The sequence below is a fragment of the Lepidochelys kempii genome, chromosome 16 (genome assembly GCF_965140285.1).
Source record: "Lepidochelys kempii isolate rLepKem1 chromosome 16, rLepKem1.hap1, whole genome shotgun sequence".
Lineage (NCBI taxonomy): Eukaryota > Metazoa > Chordata > Testudines > Cheloniidae > Lepidochelys > Lepidochelys kempii.
In genome coordinates, this window is record NC_136395.1 from 8,790,468 (window position 1) to 8,816,157 (window position 25,690).

The following is a 25,690-nucleotide window of genomic DNA, read 5'->3' on the forward strand; positions in this document are numbered from 1 at the left end:
ATGGCCGAGAGCTCCAAACTCCAGCTCTTCGTCAAGGTGAGGGGTGCAGCTGCCCAGCTCCCATTGGAACTAGGAGCAGGGGCTGGCGAGGGGGATGCTGTAGTAAATGCTGGTTGGATTTGTGCACAGCACATCACTGAACTAGAGAGAGTCACTTGTTACTATCGATTCATACAGTGAAGGGGGGGCTGGGAATGATCTTGGAGCCGAGACCCAGTGTGGGAAGGTGCAGGCTGGCAGGACAGTCCCGCTGTAACTGCACGAAAATCACCCTCGGGCTCTGTGCCGTAGCATGGGCCTTCTCCTTCCGGAGGGCACAACACCTGCCATAGGCTTGGCCATCGCGCCAGAGAGCAGCGTGCCTAGAAAGACTCTGGAGAATATTTTCAGACAGGACTTGGTCACGTGGGAGCTGAAATCCCTGGGTCTTGGGCACGTACAGCCATTCTGAAAGTGGACCAGAGATGCTTTTGAACAGGTCCCCATCGATCTGTCCCGAGCCGGGGTTGGCAATGTAAAGAAAAAGGTCACTTGGGGCTAAAATGGAAACTAAAGTTTTGGCAAATCAAAAAAAAAGAGGGGGGGTCAGGTCAGACCCAAATGGTTGGTTTCGATTTTGAGCATTTTAATGGTTTTAAATTTTTCAAAAACAAAATTTCAAAATAAAGTTATTTTGAATCAAAAAATTGAAACGTTTTGATATTTTGGGGGGGATTTTTTGTGGGTTTGGAGTTTGTTTGTTTTTAAACAAAACAATTTGATGGGATTGACATGAAATAGTCTGGTGTCACCAAATCTGCATTTGTTGCTTAAAAAAAGTTTTGATTGAAAAATTTTGACCAGCTCTAGCAATGGGGGTGGGATGGGGGGTGCATCGTGGCTGGCCGTATGCCCCAGTGCAGTGGGGGTGCGGGTGGATATAAGCAGTCCGGAAGGGCATTGGAAGTTAATGGGAATGAGGCTCCGTTCAGCTGGTGTTACCCCTGGTTTCTTGTGTCGGCGGGATTGCAGGACTGCCTTCTTGAATTGAGCAATGTTGGCAGCTAGTCCCAGGGGTCACACTCAGTGTCATGTACTGTCTGCCTAACACAGATGTGCCTCGCCTCCCCCAGATCCTGCATCTCTCCCACCCATGGTACCCCATACACAGCCTGCAAGGTACCACTGCTCCCCCATTCCTCTGTATGTCCCCCCCATCATGCCCCAGAAGCACATTCAGCTTGCAGCCGTTGCTGGGGATCATTTCACAGAATCATAGAATATCAGGGTTGGAAGGGACCCCAGGAGGTCATCTAGTCCAACCCCCTGCTCAAAGCAGGACCAATTCCCAGTTAAATCATCCCAGCCAGGGCTTTGTCAAGCCTGACCTTAAAAACCTCTAAGGAAGGAGATTCTACCACCTCCCTAGGTAACGCATTCCAGTGTTTCACCATCCTCTCAGTGAAAAAGTTTTTCCTAATATCCAACCTAAACCTCCCCACTGCAACTTGAGACCATTACTCCTCGTTCTGTCATCTGCTACCATTGAGAACAGTCTAGAGCCATCCTCTTTGGAACCCCCTTTCAGGTAGTTGAAAGCAGCTATCAAATCCCCCCTCATTCTTCTCTTCTGCAGGCTAAACAATCCCAGCTCCCTCAGCCTCTCCTCATAAGTCATGTGTTCCAGACCCCTAATCATTTTTGTTGCCCTTCGCTGGACTCTCTCCAATTTATCCACATCCTTCTTGTAGTGTGGGGCCCAAAACTGGACACAGTACTCCAGATGAGGCCTCACCAATGTCGAATAGAGGGGAACGATCACGTCCCTCGATCTGCTCGCTATGCCCCTACTTATACATCCCAAAATGCCATTGGCCTTCTTGGCAACAAGGGCACACTGCTGACTCATATCCAGCTTCTCGTCCACTGTCACCCTTAGGGCCTTTTCCACAGAACTGCTGCCTAGCCATTCGGTCCCTAGTCTGTAGCAGTGCATTGGGTTCTTCCGTCCTAAGTGCAGGACCCTGCACTTATCCTTATTGAACCTCATCAGATTTCTTTTGGCCCAATCCTCCAATTTGTCTAGGTCCTTCTGTATCCTATCCCTCCCCTCCAGCGTATCTACCACTCCTCCCAGTTTAGTATCATCCGCAAATTTGCTGAGAGTGCAATCCACACCATCCTCCAGATCATTTATGAAGATATTGAACAAAACCGGCCCCAGGACCGACCCTTGGGGCACTCCACTTGATACCGGCTGCCAACTAGACATGGAGCCATTGATCACTACCCGTTGAGCCCGACAATCTAGCCAGCTTTCTACCCACTTTATAGTGCATTCATCCAGCCCATACTTCCTTAACTTGCTGACAAGAATACTGTGGGAGACCGTGTCAAAAGCTTTGCTAAAGTCAAGAAACAATACATCCACTGCTTTCCCTTCATCCACAGAACCAGTAATCTCATCATAAAAGGCGATTAGATTAGTCAGGCATGACCTTCCCTTGGTGAATCCATGCTGGCTGTTCCTGATCACTTTCCTCTCATGCAAGTGCTTCAGGATTGATTCCTTGAGGACCTGCTCCATGATTTTTCCAGGGACTGAGGTGAGGCTGACTGGCCTGTAGTTCCCAGGATCCTCCTTCTTCCCTTTTTTAAAGATTGGCACTACATTAGCCTTTTTCCAGTCGTCCGGGACTTCCCCGGTTCGCCAGGAGTTTTCAAAGATAATGGCCAATGGCTCTGCAATCACAGCCACCAATTCCTTCAGCACTCTCGGACTGGGAGCAGGTCTGTGCAGGAGCCTGGGGGAGCAGGGGTTGGGGTGTGGGGCAGGGCTGTGTAGAGGGGCACCAGGCCAAGCTGTGGAGAAGTCTGGCATGGGGGAGGGAGAAGTGCCAGTGAGCGAAGGGGGCCGAGGGGCTGGGAAGGGAGACGCACTCGGACAAACTCATCAGCCAGTCCCTCCTGTGCAGCCTCAGAGCACAGAACCCGTCTGCCCTGCTTCTCCCCCCAGCCCCCGCCTTCTCATACGCTGCCCCCTACCAAGCTCTGCTCCCCCTGCCTAGGCCAGCCGCCACTGGGTGTCTCCACAGCTGAGGTTCCATCCGCCCAGCCCAGCCACTCGCTCCCTGGCCCATTGCACCCAATTACCGCAGCTGCCTGCCTTGTGCGCAAGCATTTTCGCAGCACATTGCAGGGGAGGAGGGCGTTCAGCTGCCCAGGGCCTGTTGGTGCCTGTATGGATCACACACACCCTGGGACACTGGCTGCTCCTCAGAGCCAGCAAAACAGCCTCCTTTGCGGAGGAGGGAACTCGAGATCCCCTGGGGGTTGATCCCACCCAGCCCCGTCATGTGCAAAGAAGCCAGCTGACTTCATACACCCCCTTGGCTCAAGACAGCCAGGCTGTAGCAGCAGGCTCCAGGCTCCTGTCCCGGGATACCAGCCTGGCACCCCCTGGTTACTCATGGCTCCCCTGGCCATCCCCCCAGCCCCTGCGCCATCCCCAAGCCCCTCTATCCCGTGGTTCCAAGAGAGCTGCTTTGGTGGCCCCAGGGCACACAGAGGGCATGGGCTCCCCTGGCTTGACCTCTCTGAGACCGGGCCCCTCCTGTATCCGCTCAGCGGGGTTCCGCTGAAGCCTCCTGTGGGCTCATGCAGGGGCACGTTCACCATGGGAAACACTTTTCTGTGCCAGGCCCTTCAGCCCCATACCTGGCATACAGGTCAGGGGGCAGAGATGCTTGTGCCCACGTGCTCCTGGCACAGCCACTGCTCCCATCTGACCCTGTGGGGACTGGAGAGTGCAGAGCTCCTGGCACCCCCCGGCTACAAGGCCGTAAGTGAAGGGCTCCATGTGGCGCCAGTCTGGGAAGGAGCTGGAGCCCTGTTCAGAAACCGATCCCTGCAGCGATGGAGCTGTACAGAGCTCTGACCTAGGCTGACTCAGGGCTCCCTGCCCTGGAACTGCTGCTGGCTGCCCATGGGTCAGGTTGATGGCCCTAGTCAGCATGGGCAGCGGGCGTTCTAGTGATCAACCTCTTTGCCCCAGCCGCAGAGTCCCACTGAGGGGCTGCCTATGCCCGATGGCTGCTGCCAAGGAGCCGTGTGTCGAGTAGCCCTATGTCGAGTTCCAGTAGCCCTATGTCGAGAGAGCACACATGCCCATCCCTATACCCAGGCCTGCTTGGGGGTGGGGCTGAGGCCCCAGGCCAGCCAGGGTGGAAGCAGGGCCGAGGCAGCACACGCAGCGTGGTGGGGACAGAGCAGGTTGACGCGCCATCCCTCCCGTGTCCTGCCAGTGCTTGGAGTGGCCACAGCACCCCTGGGGAGGGGAACAGGGATCCTGAAGAACCTCCCCCCCCATTTCCCTCCCCCGCTGTCCCCACCCATGTCTCCAGCACACCCTGGAAATCCTGCAGCCCCTGCCCTATTGCCGGTTGATGGGAAGGGGCTGACGAAAGGCTGAGGAGCAGATCACTGGCCCCTTGCCGGGCGTCAGTCAATGACAGCCACGGCTCATCCTGCCAGGAGCCCAGCCCCAGTCTCTGGAGCGGCTGGGTGCGTGTTGCTGTGGCCTGCCTGGGGCAGAATGCCCTGCACCACGGCCCAAGCCTCAGGGGCATTTGCAGGAGCAAAGCAACCGACTGATTTCCTGCTGCCAAGCTGGCTGCAGCAAAAGACAAACCCCTGGTTTCTGGCTGACACCCTGCCAAGATAATGAGCACAACATCCCCAACTGGTTACCTGGACGGGCGTGGAGAGCAAAGTGCACCCTGCCCAACCCCTTACCTCTGGCAAACCCTCAAGCAAGCAGATGTCCTCTACAGCGCCATTCATCCAGGAGGCTCCAGACGTGTTTCACAGACTTCATCTATGCAGCCGCCGCTGGGGTGGAACAGTTTGTGGCAATGCTGCGCCGCAGTTTAGGGCAGGACATGAAGAAGAATTCTGCACCCAGTGGTAACTGCCGTGGGGATTTGTGGCTGGCAGACTCCACTTAGCTCTGCTGGAATTTGGGCAATACATGTTTGTTCGTCAGTATTTGTGTCTTTGAGCGTGAAGAGCTGCTGTGTGGATTGCAGTGGAGAGGGGTTGGTGTTTGGATGGGGCAGTAGAATCATCCAGTGATCCTCAAACAAGACTGGAAGTCAGGATCTGGGTCTACTGGTTCTGCTACTGAGCGCTGTGTCACCTTGGGCAAGTCACAGCAGCTGTGTGCCTCAGTTTCCCCATCCATAAAATAGGGACTAGTAATAAACACCTACTTCCCACAGGGTAGTCATGAGTTTTGATTTAATAAGGGGCTATCCATAAATTAGGTAACATTTTTTTGGTGATTTTTTAAGACCCACCCACTCCTAGTAACATTTTGTAACAAACACGCCCACCCCTTAATGTATTATGTGGTTTGTGGCCAGCCCCACAGATGGGTAAAGCACTTTGAGAGCCTCCCATGGCAGGCGCTCTAGACGGGTGAGATAGGACATGAATGTGCGTCTTTATGTCCATTATGTAGATCTATAATTTGAGCACTCTTGACTGATGTTTGCACTTGGACTCCTCCTAGACTGGTAGGAGTTGACATCTGGGCCATGTGCCATTCTTAGGTTGGCAATTAGGTTTCAGATTTGACTTGAGGTATTAATACTCTCCAGACAAATGTTTGATTGATTTGCAGATTTGCTAGAGAGGTGTCAATATAAAAGGATAAAATCAATGTACAGAATTCATTCATTTCTACGTTTTATCCTCACACAGGCCCCTCCACTAGGGGAGCAGCCAGCTCCAAAAAGCCCTTGCTCACGCGCATATTTCTTCTTGCCACTTACAGACATGTACAGTATTAATGCCTCATATGAGCCATAACTCACCAGCAACTCATGCAGCATAGACCATGAGCATGGATCACATGCAAGTGCAAACATCTCGTGTAATGGTCCATGAAATATGCTATGGGATCCTTTGGCTAAGCTCAGTGGAGTCTCTCAAAAAGATGCATAAACAGGTGAATCTCGAGCAGGAGTAGAGAGGTTATTTTACCTCTGCTCAGCACTGGTGCAACCATTGCTGGAATCCTGTGTCCAGTTCTGGTGTCCACAATTCAGGAAGGAGCTTGATGAAGAGGGGTCAGAGAAGAGCCACAACAATAATTAAAGGATCAGAAAACCTGCCTTATAGTGAAAGATAGAAGGAGCTCAATCTATTTAGTTAACAAAAGAGAAGGTGAAGAAGTGACTTGATCACAGTCTATAAGTACCTACACAGGGAACAAATATTTAATACTGGGCTTTTCAATCTAACAGAGAAAGGTCTAACCCAAGCCAATGGCTGGACATTGAAGCCAGCAAGATTCGGACTAGAAATAAGGCATACAATTTTAATAGTGAGAGTAATTAACCGTTGGGACAATTTCCCAAGAGTCATGGTGAATTCTCCATCACTGGCAATTTTAAAATCAAGACTGGGTGTTTTTCTAAAAGATTTGCTCCAAGACTTATTTTGGGGCAGGTCTCTGGCCTGTGTTATACCTGGGAGGTCAGACTAAACAATCCCAGTGATCCCTTCTGGCCTTGGAAACTATGACCCTCAATTCAAGAGCTGACGCATTCTCGAGTAGATCACAGGCCTGATTTCAACCCCATTCAACACAGTGGAAACTGCTGGCTCTAACAGCCACTGGATCATATAGCTGGGTCTAGCCTTTGTACTCAAAGACCCAATCAGTTTTGCCCTCTCTAGAGTCTGTGTCTGCAAGAACATGTATTCTGTGCAATGGAGCTTGTTTTTCACTGCTGCTAACTTGGGTGTAACTGTACAGACCAATGTCCGACTCACCAGATGGACCAGACCAGATGTAACCAGCCCACAGCATCCACCCTGTGACTAGAGAGAAGGGCACGTCCGCTTAGAATAAACTTTGTCATGAAACTGTCTGTGCCTTGGGGATTATTGACCTGCCTGCATCACCCACGGCTGTGCCAGGAAATGCCGGCATCTGCTGGCCTGGGGCCTTTCCCGGCCGTGGCAGCTAGCTTGTCTTGGTGGCTGGAAGGATCCACAGGGTCTCTGCTCCAGAGAAGGGTTATTGGAAGCTCCAGCGCACCAGACTGGGGTGTTAGGGGCTCAGCCCCCCCAACTCTGCAAGCCACTCGTGGTGGGGAGCAAGCTGGAGTCACTGTAGTGCCTTTCCCCGAGATCCTGCACCGCACTCACAGAACCAGCCCTGCCTTCCCAGACGAGGACAGAGCATGAGGCCCTTGGTCACCAGAGTACGGCCCTGGGACCAGGAGACGGACCAGGCTGGCAGAGGCTAGGCTCTTATTCGCAGTGCTCTGGGGAAATGCATGCCCAACTTCCGAGTCCCTAGACCTCACCTGCTCTGCCATGGGAGCAGCAGGCCACCTCCTTTCACTGCTGCTTCCGTAAGTGGCTGGCAGGGGAAGGCCAAGCTGCCCCAAGGAACAGCACTGCGCAGGGCCGTAGGGCCGGCAGCTTAGAGCAGTGCTCCTCCATGAGCCAGCCCAGGTCTCCTGGGAGCGCGGCTGTAGGCTCAGGGGCAGCTCTGCCCCGCTTGGGGAGAGGAGACAATTCAACCAGGGTCTGATTCATTCCCCTTTGGCCCAGTTCTGTGCACCGCCACAGCGGGGAATTGCACAGAGGTGGGGCAGGATCCAGGCAGGGCCGTGACTCCCGGGCCCCGGCCTGCAGAGGGCACCCGGGCACAGTTCTGTGCCCCAGAGTGAAGCGAGCACTCGGGCCTCCCACAGAACAGGACTTTGCCACTAGTCTGACAGCCCCCATCTGGGCGAACGTGGGCAGCTGTCACAAGGGGGCTCTCAGGAAAGGCTGACATGGCCGGGGGGGGGAAGAGGAACAGCAGTGTCACAGAGCTGGGCCTGAGCCAAACCCTGACCCTTTCTGCATGGCCCTACGCCCTGTGAAGGGGCGGTGGGAGGGGACAGACTAGTGAGAGCAGGCAGGGCCATGGGGGTGGGCGTAAGATGGGGCTTGTAGTCAGGGACCTTGGCTGCACCGGTCTTTCTTCTTGTGTCTGACCTTAGCTGGAGGTTGGATTCCACAAGGCTGATTCCACTGGGGCAAGGCTCAGCTCAGCCCGTTGTTGAGGGGACAGTGCATGGGAAGTAGCTTCTAAGAAATCCGCTTCGCTGCAACCAGCTGCGCCCTTCATTCCAGTAACCCACAGTGCCCTGCCCACCCCTAGCAATAGAAGAGGGCAAGGAGCCTGGGTGTATGACACAGCAAGCTGGGCCTTGTGCTTTATGGCAAGGGGACAGGTTCTGATCTGTTACACCGAGGTACGTCCCCTGGGCCCCATTCCCCACCTGTCATCACTTACACTAGTGCAGAAGGGTATAACACACCCACAGTGGGAGCATTTCACACACCCCAGGCACCCCTGTAAACGTTGGCACAAGGCGACGGAGATTTGCGTGGCGCTGCGTGGGGACGGGGTTTGTCATTTCACAGGACAATTCGGGATTTCGGCTTTTTTTGTCCCCGTTGGAAATGGAACGAAGCCAGATCGTTTCACTGTGACGTGAAATTCCCCCCAATGTTCATTCTGGGGTCCATTGAAAAGTTTCATTTTGCTAAAATCAAAATGTTTCCTTCCGATTTTGACTTGGCGTTTCTGTTCTGAAGTGGCTTTGCATGGCCATTTCTGAAAAGCTGAAAATGATACAAACGGTTCCATTCCAAAAAGGGGCAAAGGGCTTTTTAAAAGCATCTTCTTGCTAAACAAACCTTGCCTCGAAATGGGCCGGTCGCCACGAAACGTTTCGCTTGCAATAATTCGATATTTTCCAGCGGAAAAACATCTCGTTGGAGTAAAAGCTGTAAAAGCTTGTAAAAACTGTAAAAGCTACTCTAGATTTACTGTAACTGAGGTCAAAGTCTAGCCCAGATCCTTAGTAATCCAGCAGCCCCACCCAGCAGGTGGTTTCAGTGCTATAAATCAGAGGCTGCATACCAACGCCCACAATTCAGGTAAAAATCGAAAGGGGAGCTGTGCCAAGACCCTGAGGGGAGCCCGAAGCGCTGTGAAGTGATATTCATCAGGATTGCTCAGGCCTTTCCTTTGATATGTCACTGGGGGCAGACACACTTTGCCGCCGGTCCCTCGCTTTCCTTTCTCTGCCCCACCAGCCAAGACGCAGCCGTTTTGTCCACGGAAGCAGCAGTTGCTTGTGGTCTGTCCTTTTGAGAGCCTTGGGACTGTGTGGAGGGACATTAGCCTTGCTGCTGCCAGTTCAAGTCCAGTTCCAGCTGGTGCAACTGGTCCCTCAAGGTCAGGGGCACAAAACCCACCCACAAATCTAAAGGGATAGCATTGGTTAAACAAAGCCTCCCTTGTACCCTGGGGGATTAACAATACGCCTGGTCATCTTCTTCCTATGGCTGATGAGAGCAACAACCACACTCGGAGGGTTAAGCCAGATAATTGTGTCAGGAGTAGAGGAGTGTATCACCCTGATGCCTCCTTCATTTCCGTGAATCGGGCACTGAGTCATTATATGTTCCAGGGTCTCTTCTGGATGACCACGGTCGCACGCTGCAGAGTTTTGAATTTTCCCTTTGTGCTGCAAGTAGCCGCATTTGCCATGGTTTGTGCAGATGTGGTTTAGGGTTGCTTGTAACCTTCATGGAAGATCAAAGCCAGGGATCTTCTGTGTCAGGTCTTTCACAGGGTATTTGTGATGTCATGTGAACTTCATTTGGCTTTCCAAGCTTCATCGGGCTGAAGTCACATTGTCTAAGATTAAGCACGTGAGTCCAGAAGGGCCTGCATGACTTCAAGAGGTGCTGAGGGAGATTGCTGAGGTCCTGGTGGATGGAGAGACGTTCGCTTTTCTCGATTTGCTGGACTTCCCGGAGGGTTGCGGCATCGTGGCAAATGGGTGGGGGAGCGACATCTGGCAGCACGGGCAGCCAGGGTGCTGGGATCGACTTGAGGGTTCCAGAGGTGCACCACATTGCTGGGTCAGTTGGACATCAACAAGTCGAGTGTGGCTACTTCTGGTGCAAAATACTCGGCTTTGGAGTACACAAGGGCCAACACTGTGATCCATAGCACTGATGCTGATGCTCCCCAGCTTGTGCCTGCCAGTTTCTGGACCAGGTTGACCCTTGTCTTCATCTTAGCAGCTGCCTTCTCCAGGTGATCCTGGAAAGTCAGTGTGCAATCCAGCTTCACTCCAAGACAAGTCAGAGTGGGGTCATGTGGCCATTGGTGCTGAAGAAGGTCATTTCAGGGTGCGCTTAGCATTCCTGTTGTCACGATGGGATGCAGTGACTGCTGGTTTGTGGGCAGTTGGCTTGAGCCTCAATTTCCGGAGATATTCCTTCCTGGTTTTTAGGTCCCATTCAAGGTGCACTCGATGACTTGAAGGTGGCTGCTTGCATTGCCAGGGCAAGGTCAACCGCATATGAAAATTTACATTACTCGGTTGGCAGCATGTTGCTTGTGTAGACATTGGAAGGCATCGGCGCAAGTACTGAGCCTTGTGGCAGCCCGTTGTTGAGGAGCTGGGGCGAGCTGACTTTGTCACCCAAATGGACACGTAGCCGCCTCCCGTTCAGCATCGTCCATAGCAGGCACAGTGTTTTGAGACAAGGGATGACCCTTGCAAGCTTCAGCATCAGGCCTTTCATCCAGACCCTGTCGTAGGCCAATGACAGGTCTGCAAAGGCTGCACCGGTCTTGGTTTTCTTCTGGAATCTGGCCTCGATGTGTGTTACAAGGGCCAAAACTTGGGCGCAGCAACTGCGTTTAGGCCACAATCCCTCTTGTTCTTCGGGGATCACTGACTCGACGAGAAGACTGATTCTCCAGGGGATGATATGTTCCGGGAGTTTGTAGGTCATACACAGGAGTGATATCGGCCTATAGCTTCCCGGGTCATCGGTTGGCTTGCCTGGTTTGAGTATGGCAATTACTATCCCCTCCAGACAGGCTTTTGGGATTCATCCGGATTCCAACGTTTTGGTGTCATTTCGCCAGCCAATGGAGTCCCTTGGAGCCTAGTTGATGAAGAAATTTGAGTGGGATACCATCTCCACCGGCCTCCTTCCCTTGCTGAATGCAGCTAAACTCTCCTTTATTTTTTATCTGTGCTGCTGGCGGTGGGGGGTCTCCTGGAGGGATGGAGGTCATTGCTCGGTGTAGCTAACGATGGATCTCTCCCTTGGTGGTTTTGTCGAGCAGTCCTTTTGTGCTCTCTGCTGGTTTCGGGAAGTATTTTGATCTTTGGGCATGATGGTTGTAGTCACATTGCCAGCGAGCGGAGTGGAAAGTTGCTCATGGTTTGGGGTCGTCATGAGAACAACGGACTTCAAGAATCAAGGGCCAGATCCTTCCCTGGTGCAAATGGGCAGATGTAAATGACTAGACTGGAGCGATGGTGATTTACACCAGCTTCCTGCAGCCTCACCATGTTACACCAGCCAAAGATCTGGGCCCAAAAGTATTTTCTAGCCTTCCTGCTGTTTGTTCCTGTCTCCAATTTCCCTCCGCTCAGCCAGTGCTGGGAGATAGTCGCCTTCCCCCTCGCTGCCGGCCTGTGGCCTTGCTGGCTCTCCTGCGTTAATAGAGAGCAGTTCGTTGGGCCTGAGGAATGCCTGCTCTGCCCTTTGTCTACTCACTTGTGTCATATACTAGTGGTTCACACTCCCCCACAGGTGTGAATCAAGGCACAGGGTGCAAAGCCAGAGAACTGAACCCAGTGGCATTTGGCATCCTCGGCTGCAAAGCATCAGTTCAGTGCCAGAAATTGCCCCTTATCATTGATATTTTAAAATATGGGCCGTGAAGACATGTGAAGACAGTAAAATCCCATGTTTAATACACAAATGTAACCAACTGTTGGGTCTAAAAGTACCAGAAGGGGCCGTTCATAACCAAGCCCAGCTTGCCTCCCTCCACGGCTTGGGGGAGGTTATTTTAGAAATAGGAGAATTTTCTACCTGTTGGGAAAAGGATGAAACTTGGTAGTCAACTATTTTTGCTTTGGGGAGGGGGGATACCTGGAGGGTTCTATTATGGGACTGGCCACTGAGTCATTGTCTCTTCTAGACGGAGTCACTGCCACATAGTGACTCATTTTCCCCATCTGTATAATGGGGGGACTGATACCATCCCAATGGCCACGCCAGAGGAATAGACATTTACATCCCCCAGCACTTTACAAGCTGTGACTGGTTGATGCACCTCTCGGTTCTCCCCAAACCCCCACCCACTGGATCCGGATCAAGGAGTGTCACAAAGAGATGGATCCAAAGAAAAAAATCACAGATCCAGACAGCCTGGTTTTGGGGCACAGGCCCCTCTCTAATCATAACCCCCATTATATAGATGGGAGAAAATAAGGCAAGGAGAGACTCAGCATGAAATCCAACTTGTGCAGTACTGTACCATCAGGGAAAATCCTTCCTGATCTCAGCCAGCCATGGAGGTTGGCCCTGAAGCATGAGCATGGCGCCTCCTGGTGAGCAGTGGCAATGCTGTTCAGGGTCACTGGGATGGCAGCGCTTCCTGGTTTTCAGCTCACTAAGCGTCGTTCTTGTCTCCCAAGGCAAGCGATGATGGGGAGAGCATCGGGCACTGCCCCTTCTGCCAGCGCCTCTTCATGGTTCTGCTGCTCAAGGGGATCCCCTTTACTCTGACCACAGTGGATATGAAGAGGTAAGGACACAGTGGGAACCATGGACTATGGTCAGCATGGCCCCAGGACGCTACCCCACCCACCTGCATGGTTTTCCCATCGAGCCCCCTGCCAGGCCCCCAACTCCCCCTTTCCTCTGGCAGTGCGTCTGCCTGGCTGACTCACACCCAGCGCTGTGGCTGCCAGCTCCCTGACTGTTCCAAACAGCCCCGGCATCCGGGTGGAGGCGCCGCACAGACCACAAGACTGGAGAGCACAAAGAATTGCCGGGGGGGGGGGGCGGGGGGGCAGGAGGCTCCTGCTGCAATCATCCCCAGCGCGCTCACGGAGCAAAGCCTGGTGGCAGCACTGAGGGGCTGGGAAGGTGGCCCTGGCCGCTGTCTGGTGGGACAACGCTGCAACCCCCACCCTACTACCAGTGCCAAGGGGGGGAGAATCCGTCTGTCAGAGCCCTGAGGGCAGCCGCTTCCCACGGCCAGGGCTCCTCCTAGGCAGCCCCTTCCCACGGCAGAGCCCCGCGCAGTCGGCCGGTTGGAGGGCAATCACCACGCAGGGTGCAGCAGTCGCGGGCGCTCAGCCCTTGGGAGGCCGGGACAGGCAGCGCTGGCCAATAGCCGGCATCGGGGCAGCCTGAAGCCATTGTATCACTGCCCTCTGCAGCCAGGAGGAGGGTGACCGGCACCTGCTGCCCTCTGCCCGCGCCAGCCCTGTGGCAATGCCCTGGGGTCACCGAGAGCCTCTGCCCTCCCCCCTGCAGGGCCCCGGATGTGCTGAAGGATTTTGCCCCAGGAGCCCAGCTGCCCGTGCTGCTGTATAATGGGGAGCCCAAAACTGACACCAACAAGATCGAGGAGTTCCTGGAGGAGACCCTGGGCCCCCCAAAGTGAGTGGGGTCAGCCCCTCCCCCGAGAGTTGAGCGTCCCATGTGGGCACAGCAAGAGATTGGCCCCATGGGAGAGGGGCTGGGGGCATCAATCCAGAGCGGGGAGAGGAGCCCCTGCGGTGATGGGAGGCAAGGTGGGCTGGGGACTCGGGGCCAGGCAGGGTGTGAGGGTCAAGGGGGCACAGGTGGGACCAATGGGGGAGGATGTGGGGAAACCATGGATGCGGGAGGGGAATGGAGTGACAGAGGAGATGGAGCAGGATGGAGAGGAGGGGAGGAGGGTCGGTTCTCAGGGCATCGCACTGAGTTCTGGTGCCCAGGGCAGAGGGGCACGGTCTGAGCCCCCAGCCCCACCACAGCCCCCTCTCACTCCCTCCCTTTGCCTCCTGCAGCTTCCCCAGCCTGGTTCCCCGGTACAAGGAGTCCACCACGGCCGGGAACGACATCTTCCACAAGTTCTCCGTGTTCATCAAGAACTCGCTGCCGGCCCAGGACGAGGGTGAGGGACTTGGCTCACCGAGGGACGGGCAGGGTGTGTGTGTGTCCACATGCAGCCACAAGGGGGTAACACTGCGGCCACCACCAAAGCTCTTGGCCTGCTCACCCTCCCCCCCCCCCAGTGCTCCCCCACGGCACTGCACGAACTCGCTGCTGCACCCCTTGCTGGGATCCTGGAATCCAGTGGGATCCTGTGAGCAGATGGGACAGGACGGGGCGAGGGGCCACACTCACCCAGCAGCCTCCCCTGACCCCCTTGCAGCTGAGCAAGGCCACGGCCTGGCTCTCCAGTCCAGCCCCCCCTCTGCTGCTGGCCCTTGTCATGGCACGGACTGTGGGGGTGAAGGGCTGGCTCCGGAGGGGCTCTCCATTCCCCCACCAACACCGGTCGATTCTGCCCTGGAGGGGCTCCCCCAAGAGGCCGGAGGGGGTTTATGCCCTGGTGCATCCAACCATCTGCTGCTCTGCCCAGCCCCGATAGAAACCTAGGGGTGGGGAGAGCCGGGGGCCTTACTGCCCTGGTGTGTGTGTGTGTGGAGGGGGGGTTACTCCGGTGCTGCCCCATTCTGGGGGTGACTAGGGAGGCTGGCAGTCCGGCGCCACCCCGCAGGAAATGCCACCACCCCCAGCGTGCAAATGCCTCGGGAGCCCCCAGGTTCCTCTCCGCACGGGGGTGAGGGGTGCCCACAGTGCCGCGTCACTTGAGGACCCCAGCACCGGCCCAGGGCAGGTGCCCGCTGTACAGCGACTCTCCGCCCTCCACCCGCAGTGCTACAGAAGAACCTGCTGAAGGCCCTCCTGAAGCTGGACAGGTACCTGAGCACCCCCCTGGAGTACGAGCTCGCCCGGGACCCCAGCCTCACCGTCTCCCAGAGGAGGCTCCTGGACGGCGATCAGCTGACACTGGCCGACTGCAGCCTGCTGCCCAAACTTAACATTGTCCATGTGAGTATGGGTGCCCCGGGTGGGACCCCCACAGCCACCGCCAGCTCCCCCACCATCTCCAATCCATACGACCCCCCCAGCCACTACCCCCTACCCTTGTGGGCCCCCCACAGGCACTGCCAGGGGTACAGATTCTGCCAGCCCCCCACCACCCCACCAACCACCCCCTACCCCTGTGGGCACCCCACAGCCACCACCATGTACGGACACCACCAGCCTGCCTACCAGCCCCCACCCATACAGCCCCCCACCCACCGCCAGTCCACCCACCAGCCCCCACCCATATGGGCCCCCAGCCACCCCACCATCTCCCTCCCATATGGCTCCCCAGCCACTGACAGCCCTCCCCACCAACCTCCACCCGTATGCCCCCCCCCATCTACCACCAGCTCCCCCCCATCATCCTCTACCTCTACGGCCTCCCTAGTCACCGCCTACCCACACTCCCCCACTCTTCCCCCTGCGATCTAGAACATCCCCTTCACCCCCCCAATCTGTGATGGCCCACCACCCACCATTCGGCCCCCTTACCTGTGCACCAGGCCCCACCTTGCCTAAATGAGTTTCTCGGACACGGGAGCGGATCGCAGACCAGAGCCCAGGAGCCAGGCAGCTCTGTCCTCTGGCACAGCGTGCGTTATTCAAGCCTGCGAGGAGTTGCTATGGGGAGGGTGGGTTAGCTGTGGGGTCATGGGGGCTTCCAGGGCCAGGTGGGTTGGATGAGGGGTAGTTCCAGGCTGAGCTGGTTAGCTGTAGGGGCAGGCAAGGTGGGTTAGCTATAGGGCCAGTCCAGAGCTGGGCAGATTAGCTGTGGGGGCAGGCAGAGTAGGTTAGCCAAGGGGGCATGGGGTCAGAGCAGAGCTGGGTGGATTAGCCAGGGGGGCGCGGGGGTCTGTCCCAGGCCAGGCAGGTTAGCTGTGGGGGAAGGCAGGGTGGGTTAGTCTAGGGAGCATTGGGCCAGCCCAACTTTGGGTGGGTTAGCAGTGGGGCCAGGCAGGGTGGGTTAGCCAAGGGGGCGCAGGACTAACCTGGAGCTGGGCAGGTTAGTCAAGGGAGGGGGGCAGCCCAGAGCTGGGCAGGTTAACCGTGGGGCAGGCAAGGGGGGTTAGCCGAGGGGGGGCACAGAGCCAGCCCAGAGCTGAGCAGGTTAGCTGAGGGGAGGTGCAGGGCCTTGTGGGGCAGGTGAGGGGGTGCAGGGCCAGCCTGGGACCGGAGGAGGATTTGTCCATTGGGACACTCTCTCCATTCACCCCACCTCTGTCCCCAGATCGTGTGCAAACACTACCGGCAGCTGGGGATCCCCCAGGAGCTGCGTGGGGTCTGGCGCTACCTGGACAGTGCCGGCGAGGCCAAGGAGTTCAAATACAGCTGCCCCAAGAGCGAGGAGATCGTGCAGGCCTATCGCACTGTGGTGAGGCCGCTCAAGTAGCCAGAGCCCGATGCTGCCTCTGCTCAGCCTGGCGCTGCCCTGCGCCCGCTGCCAGTGCTGGAGAGAGGCCTGGCGCTGCCCTGCCTGGCCCGGTCCTCCTCCATCTCTCTGCCTTGCCGCCCATGAACATCAGACAAGGGTTGAGGGAACTGGAGCCACTGCCCTTCTCACCGCCCCTGGGCTCAGCAGCCTGGGGGCTCGGCCAGCCTGGACTCCTGTGGGGCAGAGGTAGCCGCACCCCCTTCGCCAGTCAGGACTCTGCAGCAGAACACAGGACAGGACCGGACCCCCTGGCTCCTCAAACCCAGTCCCCCTCCCCTTCCTGTACTTATTGGGGGGCGGGGGGGCCTCATTTGGCACCTTTTCCTCCCCTTCCCCCACACAACCCTCGCTGCCAGAGCCTCCTCTTGGCAACTCAGCTAACATTCCCCTTTCAGCTCCTGCTCCACCGTCTGCAGAGAGGGCAGCCGCGGGCTGTGGCCCCAGCCTGTGGAGGGCCACCCAGGGCAGGGCAGATGAGCCCGGCAGAGGTGAGGGGCAGAGAAGAGCAGTGGGGGCTGAGAAAGTTGCATGATCCTCCCCCGCCAGGGGGTGCAGCCGCCCCTAGGCTCAGCCATGCTCTCGGCAGCGATGCTGCTGGAGGGGCCATGTCAGCCCCAGCAGTTTGTGTCCAGCGCGGGCTCGGGTCTGCCCAGCTGCGAAACAGGCCAGGCTGAGGCAGCTCCCCAGAAGCTATCGGGGAGACAGGGGTCGGAGCACCCACAGCAGCAAAGGCAGCCGACGCTCGCCCCAGGAGACGATCGCGTGGGGCTGGGCTGGTGCAGCCGTGGTGGGGAACCCATGTGGCATCACCCAGCCTTTGCAGATCAGCCCAGGATTGCTGTGCAGTGCCCGGGAAGCCCTGTGTGGCTCAGTAGGGCTGCCAGTGCTGGACTAGGGGCTGGCGACTCCTGGCTACCAGCATGCAATCGCCTTTGGCAGTTGCTCAGCCCAGTAGCTGGACCCTCCTTCCCAACCGGGAATGAGTTTGTCTCCCCCACCTGCTAGGGGGGAGGGGGTTACCTGTATTATGTCAGAGCATTTAAAATCAATAAATAGGAAAGCAAGCAGGTGGTGATGTCATGAATTGTCATGAATGCACAGCCTGCTACAGAGATGGGGCAGGGCTCGAGGGCAGATTCTCACCCCCGCCCACCCCAGCTCCACTCTTCCACAGGGGGACGGGATACCCGCAAGGCGCTAGATACATCTCCTGCCTCTACAACAGCCCTGCGGAGAGTCTTCAGACCCCGACCCTTGACAGCGCCTCCCTACAAACGTCCCCTGCGTGCGGAGTGGGATCTTTGCAGGAGAGACAATGAAAGCAGGCTGGAGTCATGGGTTTATTTAGAATAAGTTACAGACACACAGCGTGGAGTTAACACATTGGTGAAAAGTCATTAAAACAGTAATTCATGCCAAGCCCCTTGTGCGGAGCGAGGGAGACTGCCTGCCAGCAGCGGGGGCCTGAAGGGAGCAGCTGGGGGGTATGGGCTTGACCCCCTGGGCTGCGTTTCGAGAAGGGTAGCCACTCTGCCCAGAGCTCAGGCCAATGGCCTCTGTTGGAGGTTCTGCTCCCTGCCATGGCTGCATGGCTCATGGTTGTAGTGGAGGGTTCCTGGCCCTCAGATTGCAAGTGCCACGTCCACTCCCCACGATGTGGTTGAACACAGGGCCGGGCAAGGCTCTCAGCATTCACACATGGTGCGTGGCAGGAGGCTGGAAGCTCCTAGGTAGGGCGGTAAACCACCACAGTTTGCACAGGTCATTAAAAAGCTTCATTAAGGGGATGCACATCAGAGGGGTCCAGGCTGCGTCAGGAGTCTTCAAAATCCACCCCGGTAGGTGCCTTCTTACTGGAAGAGAACTGGGGTTGCCAACTTTCTAATTTCTGAAAACCAGACCCTCCACCCCCCAATCCTGACTCTTCCCCAAGGCCCCATCCCTTGCCCAGCCTCTTCCTCTGAAATCCCACCTCTGTCCCCGAGGCCCTGCCCCCCACTCGCTCCTCTCTCCCCCCACCCCTTTTAGCTCAATCTTCTCCATCTTCCTCCTCCACCAGCTGGGCTCCCTCTGCTCTGGGGCTGGGACGGGAGCTGCAGCCCGCTGTCTGCCTGCCTGTGATGCAGGTAGGAAGGAGGTGGCCACAGCTGAGAAGGAGCTGGTGCAGGTTGATGACCCAGGGCCTCCTGCCCCGCCATGGTAACCGGACTCTGGGCGTCCGGTCAATACATCTGACGGACACCTGGCCCCACTAAAGAGAACAGAGGAAGGGGTTGAGTCGCTGGCTATGGCGCTTGGACACGCAAACTCAGAGGGCCACACTGGCAGCTCTGCAGCTGCCAGCCGTCGTACAAACCCGTCCTGGTCGAGTCTGCCCAGGCTGGCTCCAGGTGGCCATCGCAGGTCACTGGGCTGCGGGCAGTGACCCGGGGCTGCGGCTCAAAGGCTGGGAGAGGAGCAGATGCTGGAGGAATTACCTTTTGAATCCCGGGTTAATGAGAGACTCTCCTGGGACTCGTCTCTTGGCTGTCATGGCTGAGCCGCCTCCCCTGTTCTTCCTGGGACTCAGGTCTGCTCAGAAAGGATGAGAGCCTCTGGTCAAAGTGCTGCTGAGGCCAGGCCAGGGTGAAACCTTGTGTGGGGACATTAGGCTGCGTTTACTCAGCCTGGGAGCCACAGAGAACCCACTGGGTCTGTCTGTGGCTAGCAGCCTCTATAAAGCCATTACCGGCAAGCCACCGGGGCCATGCCAAGTGGGTGCTTTTGGGCAGAAGGGTCCCAGTTCCATCCTTGCTGCTGTTGCCGCATGCCAGGTTGCCCCACTGAGCGGCAGAGGCTCCAGGTTTAAGGTGGTGTTTAGAGAGGGACCCGCTCCTAGTGAGCTTTGCTGGAGTGGCACTGGCTTAAGAGCAAAGGCCAACGAAAGGGCAGGATGTTTCAGTGCTTGGCAACGTTTCCACTGTGAATCCAGCTGGAGGGATGCTAGAGCAACGCTGGCCAGCATGTGGTATTGGTGGAGGGTCTCAGACACACCACATGCCCCAGGGCTGAGTTACTGTCGCCATTGGAAGCGAACTTCTCGATTCCCTGACTTTCAGTGACTATCCGTGAACCCCAACGTTGCATTAACATGGGGGGGGTGCATTTAATCCGTGGCGCACAGGGGAGTTCTGGAGAGTGAATGGATCCAGCAGCAAGAAACCTTATGTGGGACAAACTGCAAGCAAGGCAGCAAAACCCTGGCAACCATCCCGTCCCTACCTGGGATCAACAGCCTTTGGCTCTGGAGCAGGTTCTTCTCTGGACTGCATGAAGCAGCAGCATCCTCTGCAGCTAAGAGAAGGAGACAGACGACGTCTGGTCAAGGTTTGCCCCCGGTGCAGCGTACACAGCCCTGTGCTCCCAGACCAGCTGCTGCGTGCAGCGGTCAGCACCACCCGGGGGGAGGCGCAGAGCAAATGGGAGAAGAGCCAAGTGCACGTGGGCTTAGAGTGATGCTTGCACAGCTGGACTTGAAAATACCATGCTCCCCCCGAGCAGCGTTCTCCTTCTAGTGCCTCCCCCATAACCCTGCCCTGCACCCTGCAGTGGGTCACCATCAAACTCCCAGGGCAGGGACCGCTGTGCCAAAAAGGTCCGTTTGCACTCTGTCATCTCCAGCTGGGCTGTTACATTCACACTCGGCCACCACTGGGTTTTCTAGGCTGTCTCCTCACATCCACCTGCCCCAACAGCCCGCAAACAGCCACAGGCCTTTACTCTTCTGTAGCCAGCAGAGGTCCTGGCAGGCTCCGGCTAGAAACCAGTCCAACTATGGCTTCTCACCAGCCTTTCACTCCCAATTGCTGCACCCCCGCAGAGCAACAGCCCTGAGGGCTGGGCCCCCTTCCATGACTGTGTGTGGGAGAGGCAAGGGGGGATGCAAGTTACCCCAGACTCAGAGGAGGGCAGCACAACCCCATCGGCACCCCCCCCCAAGTTGGCTCTGTACCCCAGTGTGCTCGCCACACACAGGCTGGCCCAGTCGCAGCTTGGTTTTCCAAGTGCAGGTTGCAGGTAAAACATCTTCCTCCATTGTAGGTGGACAAGGTGCAGCCACCTCCAAGCACCAGCTTCCCACATGCCCTGAGAGCCATAATGAGGAATCTGCCCTTGCCCAGCCAGGAGGGGCTGCCCTGAATTACAGCGGTGGGCAGCAGATGGCAAGATAACGGCAGCTGAAATCAATGTTCCCCTCCCCTGACTCCAAAAAATGTCCACACGGTACCTTCAAGACGTTTCTCCAGGCTGCTGACACACCCCACTAAGCCAAACATCAATGCCTGCAACTGGTTCCTAGCTTCAGAGCAGGGTAGCTTGAATAGGTCAAAAGTCAAGCTCCAGGTACCTTCCTTCAGCCGCAGGGTGGCTTTGCTGTCATGTACTGTCAAGGCAGCAGCTCTGTGCTCAAAGGCTTCTCTGTGCAGGGAAGAGATTGGCGTGAGACAAGGGTTTCCAGACCCACCAAAACGAGCCCCGATTGTTCGTTCCCAGGCGGAAGATCTCACCTTAGAGCTCACCTGAACTTTGTGCTGTAATCTTCAGAAGGACACATCCCACTCTGGGCCTTCTGAAAGAGAGAGAGCCCCAGAGGAAGGCTTAGCCACCAGTGACAGATACGAGGGGCCTGATCCAGCTCCGTCGTGTGCAGCCCCTTACACCAGCGAGCACGGGTGCAAAGCACATTCTGATTTTACAACCACTCTCTACTGGTGGAAGCAGCCACACGAGGTGCAGGCCAAAGGCAAATCAGGCCCTAGTGTCATGGACTGGCATTGAGCTATTTCACAGCTGGATGACCTTGCAGAGAGCAAGCACCCCTCTGGGGTACATGGAGCACGTAGTTACAGCTACCCGCACTGCTACAAATGAGGGCCTTGTTTCTAAGTTGAATTTGTCTGGTTTAATTTCCAGCCACTGGTTCTTGTAGTGCCTTCTCCATTACACTGCAGAGCACTTCAGTACCTGTTTTTTTCTCCCCTGTTAAGGTACTTATACATAGGTTTGGAAAGAGTTAATGTTTATGGATATCAGAAAACACTGATTTCTGCACATACACACACAAACAGATGAAAAATTTTCACTTATAATAATCAAAACTTAGAGATAGGCAAAGAAAGAAATATGTCACCGAGAACTTATTAGAAGTTGATTGAAGGACATTTACTTTGTACATTTTGACATGTGATGCTGACAATGTGTGTTCTAATTGTTATAAAGCTTTAACTTTTTAAATCTCAACATCAACTGTCATTTAATTATTGTCTGACCCACACTAATTTCCCACAACTGTAAAAATTTAAATACATGAAAATATTAATTTTTTTTTAAAAGTTAACATTGATATTAGCCCTCAAAATTATAAAAAATAAAAATTGAATTCTGCCAAGTGAACTTTTACAGCCACAATAAATATCAATTATTGTTCCTAACAGCTTGGAAAGTTATAACTCTGAAAGTTATAATTAGAGACATTGGTTCTCGTACAATCATTTTTTCCTGATTTTCTCTGCTTATGTTTTTAAATGAGCCAAACTGTTGCTTTTTAATCCATGTTTTTAAAACGTTGCTCTCCTAAAATGTATATATAAAGTTTAACACCCCCCTGGGCCACCCCACATTTGCAGGTCCCCTTTAAGTTGACTTGATGTGCGTGGTACGCATTGTGACTGGCATCAGCCTCCCAAGGTTGGAACCTGCACAATTGTTACCTACATGTCCTTCCAGCTTCTCCAGGGTGAAATCAGTACTCCACACCTCAGATGCATTGGTTACACTGGGGAAACAAGATGGGATGAAGTTAAAGGGACCTTATAAAGGTGACATCTAGCCCATTTAAAAAAAAAATGGTTGAAGTAGTTTGGGGCCCCATGCCAGCTGTGGTTTTTACAATCACAGTGTCCTGTGTTTAAGAATTGTTTTACTCTCTCCTTTTACCCTGGGGAAGACCGGCCCAAACAGGGGAAAGTGACTTACCTGCTGGGAACTGACTATACCAGGGAACCAGAAAACTGTAGAAAGAACAGGAGGACTTGTGGCACCTTAGAGACTAACAAATTTATTTGAGCATAAGCTTCCGTGAGCTCCAGCTCACTTCACTGAAGCTTCCCTCCATTCATCAAAGTGAGCTGTAGCTCACGAAAGCTCATGCTCAAATAAATTTGTTAGTCTCTAAGGCGGAGATCGAGCTAGGCCCGCAGCCACAAGTCCTCCTGTTCTTTTTGCGGATACAGGCTAACACGGCTGCTACTCTGAGAACTGTAGGACACACAGAAAGAAGCTATTTCTCTAATCTCTTTCAGATACAGCTGTGGGTGAGAGCCTTGCATGTCGAAGATTCGGACAGAAATGCACTTTTGAGGTGGCATCCCTTTAATACAAAAAGCAGAACAGTTCACATCAAGAGAGCTGTATTCTCATTCCTCACTGGTCCCTTTAAAAACCCCTGGCACCCGCCGTGCAAAGGGGCCCTAAATCAAGCCCAAAGGCAAGTGAGGTCCCCTTTAATGATTCCCTTTGCGCTGCTAGGTGGAGGGAAAACTGAGATCCGGGCCCTGGGATTCGTGTTTTAAAAAGGGGAGCACAGATTTAGATACCCAGTTTACACAGACCTGACAATTCCGAGATTCCCACCTCGGGTTAGTTTCTTAGCGGGAAAGAAACTCTTCTCCTGCGCGATTTGCCACGGGTGCAAGGAGACCTTGCGGGAGAAACGGACACGGACGGACCCACATCTCCACTGTCCCAAGGGAGCCCCCCAAAGGGAGAAAAGGCGGCGGAAATAGCGGAGAACCTGATCGGCTGGGGCCACCCGAGGCGCCACTCACGCGGGGAAGCCCGAGGCACGTCCGCAAACGGGGCTTTGCATCAGCCCGGCCCGGGCCGTCCCTGGACCTGCAAACGCTGCAGGCGGAGATCGAGCTAGGCCCGCAGCCGAAGCCCCCGGCCCCGCGCCGAAACCAGGCGGCTCCTTCCCGGCTTGGAAGCGGAGCCCCGGGAACCCGGCGTGCTGCGGCCGGGGGGCAGTCACCGGCTCCCGGCCGGGAGAGGGGCCCACGCCGCAGCCACGGGCCCTGGGTTTGCGGGTCAAGCCCCGCAGGAAGCAGGACCCCCGCCCCCCCTCGGCCCCTCGAAGCCGGTTACCCACCCCGGGAGGCGGAGCAGCCGCGGTTCACGGGGCCCGGTGCGTGCAAACCGCACGGGCAGAGATCGCACGGCGGGGCGGGGCGGGGGGTAATTGCCCCAGGCGCTGGGGCGGGGGGGGGGCAGGTCCTGCAGCAGGCAGGGAAACAGCCCCCCCCCGCAGAGCTGGGATGCGATCGCAGGGGCCTGAGCCCCGTTAACCCCCTTGGCCTGCCGGGGGGGGGGGGGGGTGCTGGCTCCCTGCAGCCTCGCGCCCCCCCGGGTACCTGGGGCGGGCGGGGCGGTGAATGCCCCGCACTTACTAGATATTGAAGCCGCTGCTCTCCTGCGCGGCGCAGTAGCAGAGATACTGGTGATCCCCGAGCCGCAGCGCGTAAAAGGGCCCCGCCGGCTCGGCCATGCCTGGGGTGGGGGACCCAGGGCGCGGGCAGCTCGGCCCTAGCGGGGCTGGGGGCCGCTCCCCAGGCCAGAGGCTGGGGCAGGAAGGGGCCGGGCTGGGAGGAGGGGCGAGCGCGTCTCTTTCCACCTCCCCGCTCGGCTTAAAGGGGACGCGGCCAGGCGGGCCGGGGCTCGGGCCGGGGGCGCTACGGGCCCCAGGGGGCGCGGGCAGGTTCCCGCTGTTCGTGCCGAATGGAAACAGGTTTCGTTCTGGATTGAACCAGGGTTTGCCAGGACGTGCTTAATCTGAGCCAGCAGGAGCTCAGCTGGCTTCAAGGAGACAAGATGCCGCGTGGGGCACCTGCCCGGCTGCGCAGAGCCAGGGCGCAGGGAGCCTAGGCGAGCCAGGCAGCAGGGCGCAGGGAGAGATTTCGATGTTTTGCCTCCCCCCGTGTCTGATCCCTCCGGAGTCCCAGCTTGAACCAAAGAGCCGCGCCTGGAGCTGGCCCAGCCTCATGCTGCGGGGACTGGGCCCAGCGGGGACACACCACACTCTGCCCAGGGGGTTACACTGTTAGTAACACAAGAAAGACACTTGTTGTTCAGGTTACAGGCTCCTGTCCTGATTCTCTCCTGCCTGCGCCGTGTGAAGCTATTTCCACCAGTGCAAAGAGAAACATAACACCAGTCACCTGGCACATGCTGGGGGCACCTGCCAACCCAAGGTGCAGGGCGTCCATTTCATCTTTGTCTGAATGAACAGATATACATGGGTGCCCAGGGGAGATTTCATCTCTCCCTGCTGGTGCGGGGAATGGTCACACAATCCTATTCACACACCCCTTCTCCCCCCCCCCCCGCCCCTCCACCAAGGTGCAGAAACAAAACAAACCAGGATCACTAGTTCCAAATGGGAGTTTCTCATTCAAAAGATAAGCGGCCTGCCGGTCTCTGCCTTCTCCCTTCTCACCAGCAAGCACTAATTCACCTGCACAGGGCAACAGACACATCTGACAGCTGGCACATGGGAGAAAATCATTTAATCCCTGACTCTGCATGGGCACAAGCATCTGGTGGATGTGCAGCTCCGACTGCAGGATTGGGGCCTTTGTTTGCTCTCTTTGTCAGCGATCTAAAATTCTTTCCTGCTTTCAGTGGGAAGGTTGACTTTTATAGCAGGAAATATTGGATTCCTCTTTATACATTGACAGGTTTCAGAGTAGCAGCCGTGTTAGTCTGTATTCGCAAAAAGAAAAGGAGGACTTGTGGCACCTTAGAGACTCACCAATTTATTTGAGCATGAGCTTTCGTGAGCTACAGCTCACTTCATTGGATGCAACATTTTATACATTATTTCCTTCATGTATATTTCCATCTGCAGGCGAGAATTGGTTTACAGTGGTTTTGTGCCCATTGTTACAGGGGTATTCCCCTTTAAATGTGGCATGACAACAAAGCAACTGACAACTACAGTAACTAACTGGAGTAGCTAAGGGCCTTCCCTCCCCAGGCAGGGCTTCCCTTTGATTGGCGGCATGGGGCATCAATCTTCTGCGATCTGAAAGGCCCCTCTCCCCCGGAATGCCACAGTCCATGAGATGTGTTCACACACTGGCAGTGGGCATTGGCTGCAGGGAGCCAGGCTGAAAGGAGCAAGGAGCAGGCAAG

The 25,690-nt window shown here is 55.9% G+C and overlaps 2 protein-coding genes across 2 annotated transcripts; one reads left to right on the forward strand and one right to left on the reverse strand.

Annotated features, from left to right (window-relative positions):
• On the forward strand, window positions 1-16,451 carry CLIC3 (chloride intracellular channel 3). The gene is made up of 6 exons (XM_073314809.2): window positions 1-36; window positions 12,576-12,685; window positions 13,423-13,548; window positions 13,941-14,047; window positions 14,816-14,991; window positions 16,259-16,451. The coding sequence occupies exons 1-6, from the start codon at window positions 1-3 to the stop codon at window positions 16,418-16,420; spliced, it is 717 nt and encodes a 238-aa protein (XP_073170910.2). The 3' UTR covers window positions 16,421-16,451.
• Window positions 16,452-18,471: 2,020 nt separating this feature from the next.
• On the reverse strand, window positions 18,472-24,149 carry PAXX (PAXX non-homologous end joining factor). The gene is given in 9 exon segments (XM_073314190.2): window positions 18,472-18,572; window positions 18,575-18,697; window positions 18,700-18,713; window positions 18,940-19,033; window positions 19,724-19,795; window positions 20,730-20,920; window positions 21,022-21,071; window positions 22,217-22,277; window positions 23,947-24,149. Coding segments are annotated over 9 exon segments (789 nt in total). The 5' UTR covers window positions 24,045-24,149; the 3' UTR covers window positions 18,472-18,486.
• Window positions 24,150-25,690: the final 1,541 nt, after the last annotated feature.

What these genes read in the sequence shown, in the direction of transcription:
- CLIC3 (XM_073314809.2), top strand. Translation starts at nt 1, where the DNA reads ATGGCCGAGAGCTCCAAACTCCAGCTCTTCGTCAAG. An exon ending in ACCACAGTGGATATGAAGAG is followed by an intron (nt 12,686 to 13,422) that starts GTAAGGACACAG and finishes TCCCCCCTGCAG; the next exon opens with GGCCCCGGATGTGCTGAAGG. An exon ending in GCTGCCGGCCCAGGACGAGG is followed by an intron (nt 14,048 to 14,815) that starts GTGAGGGACTTG and finishes CTCCACCCGCAG; the next exon opens with TGCTACAGAAGAACCTGCTG.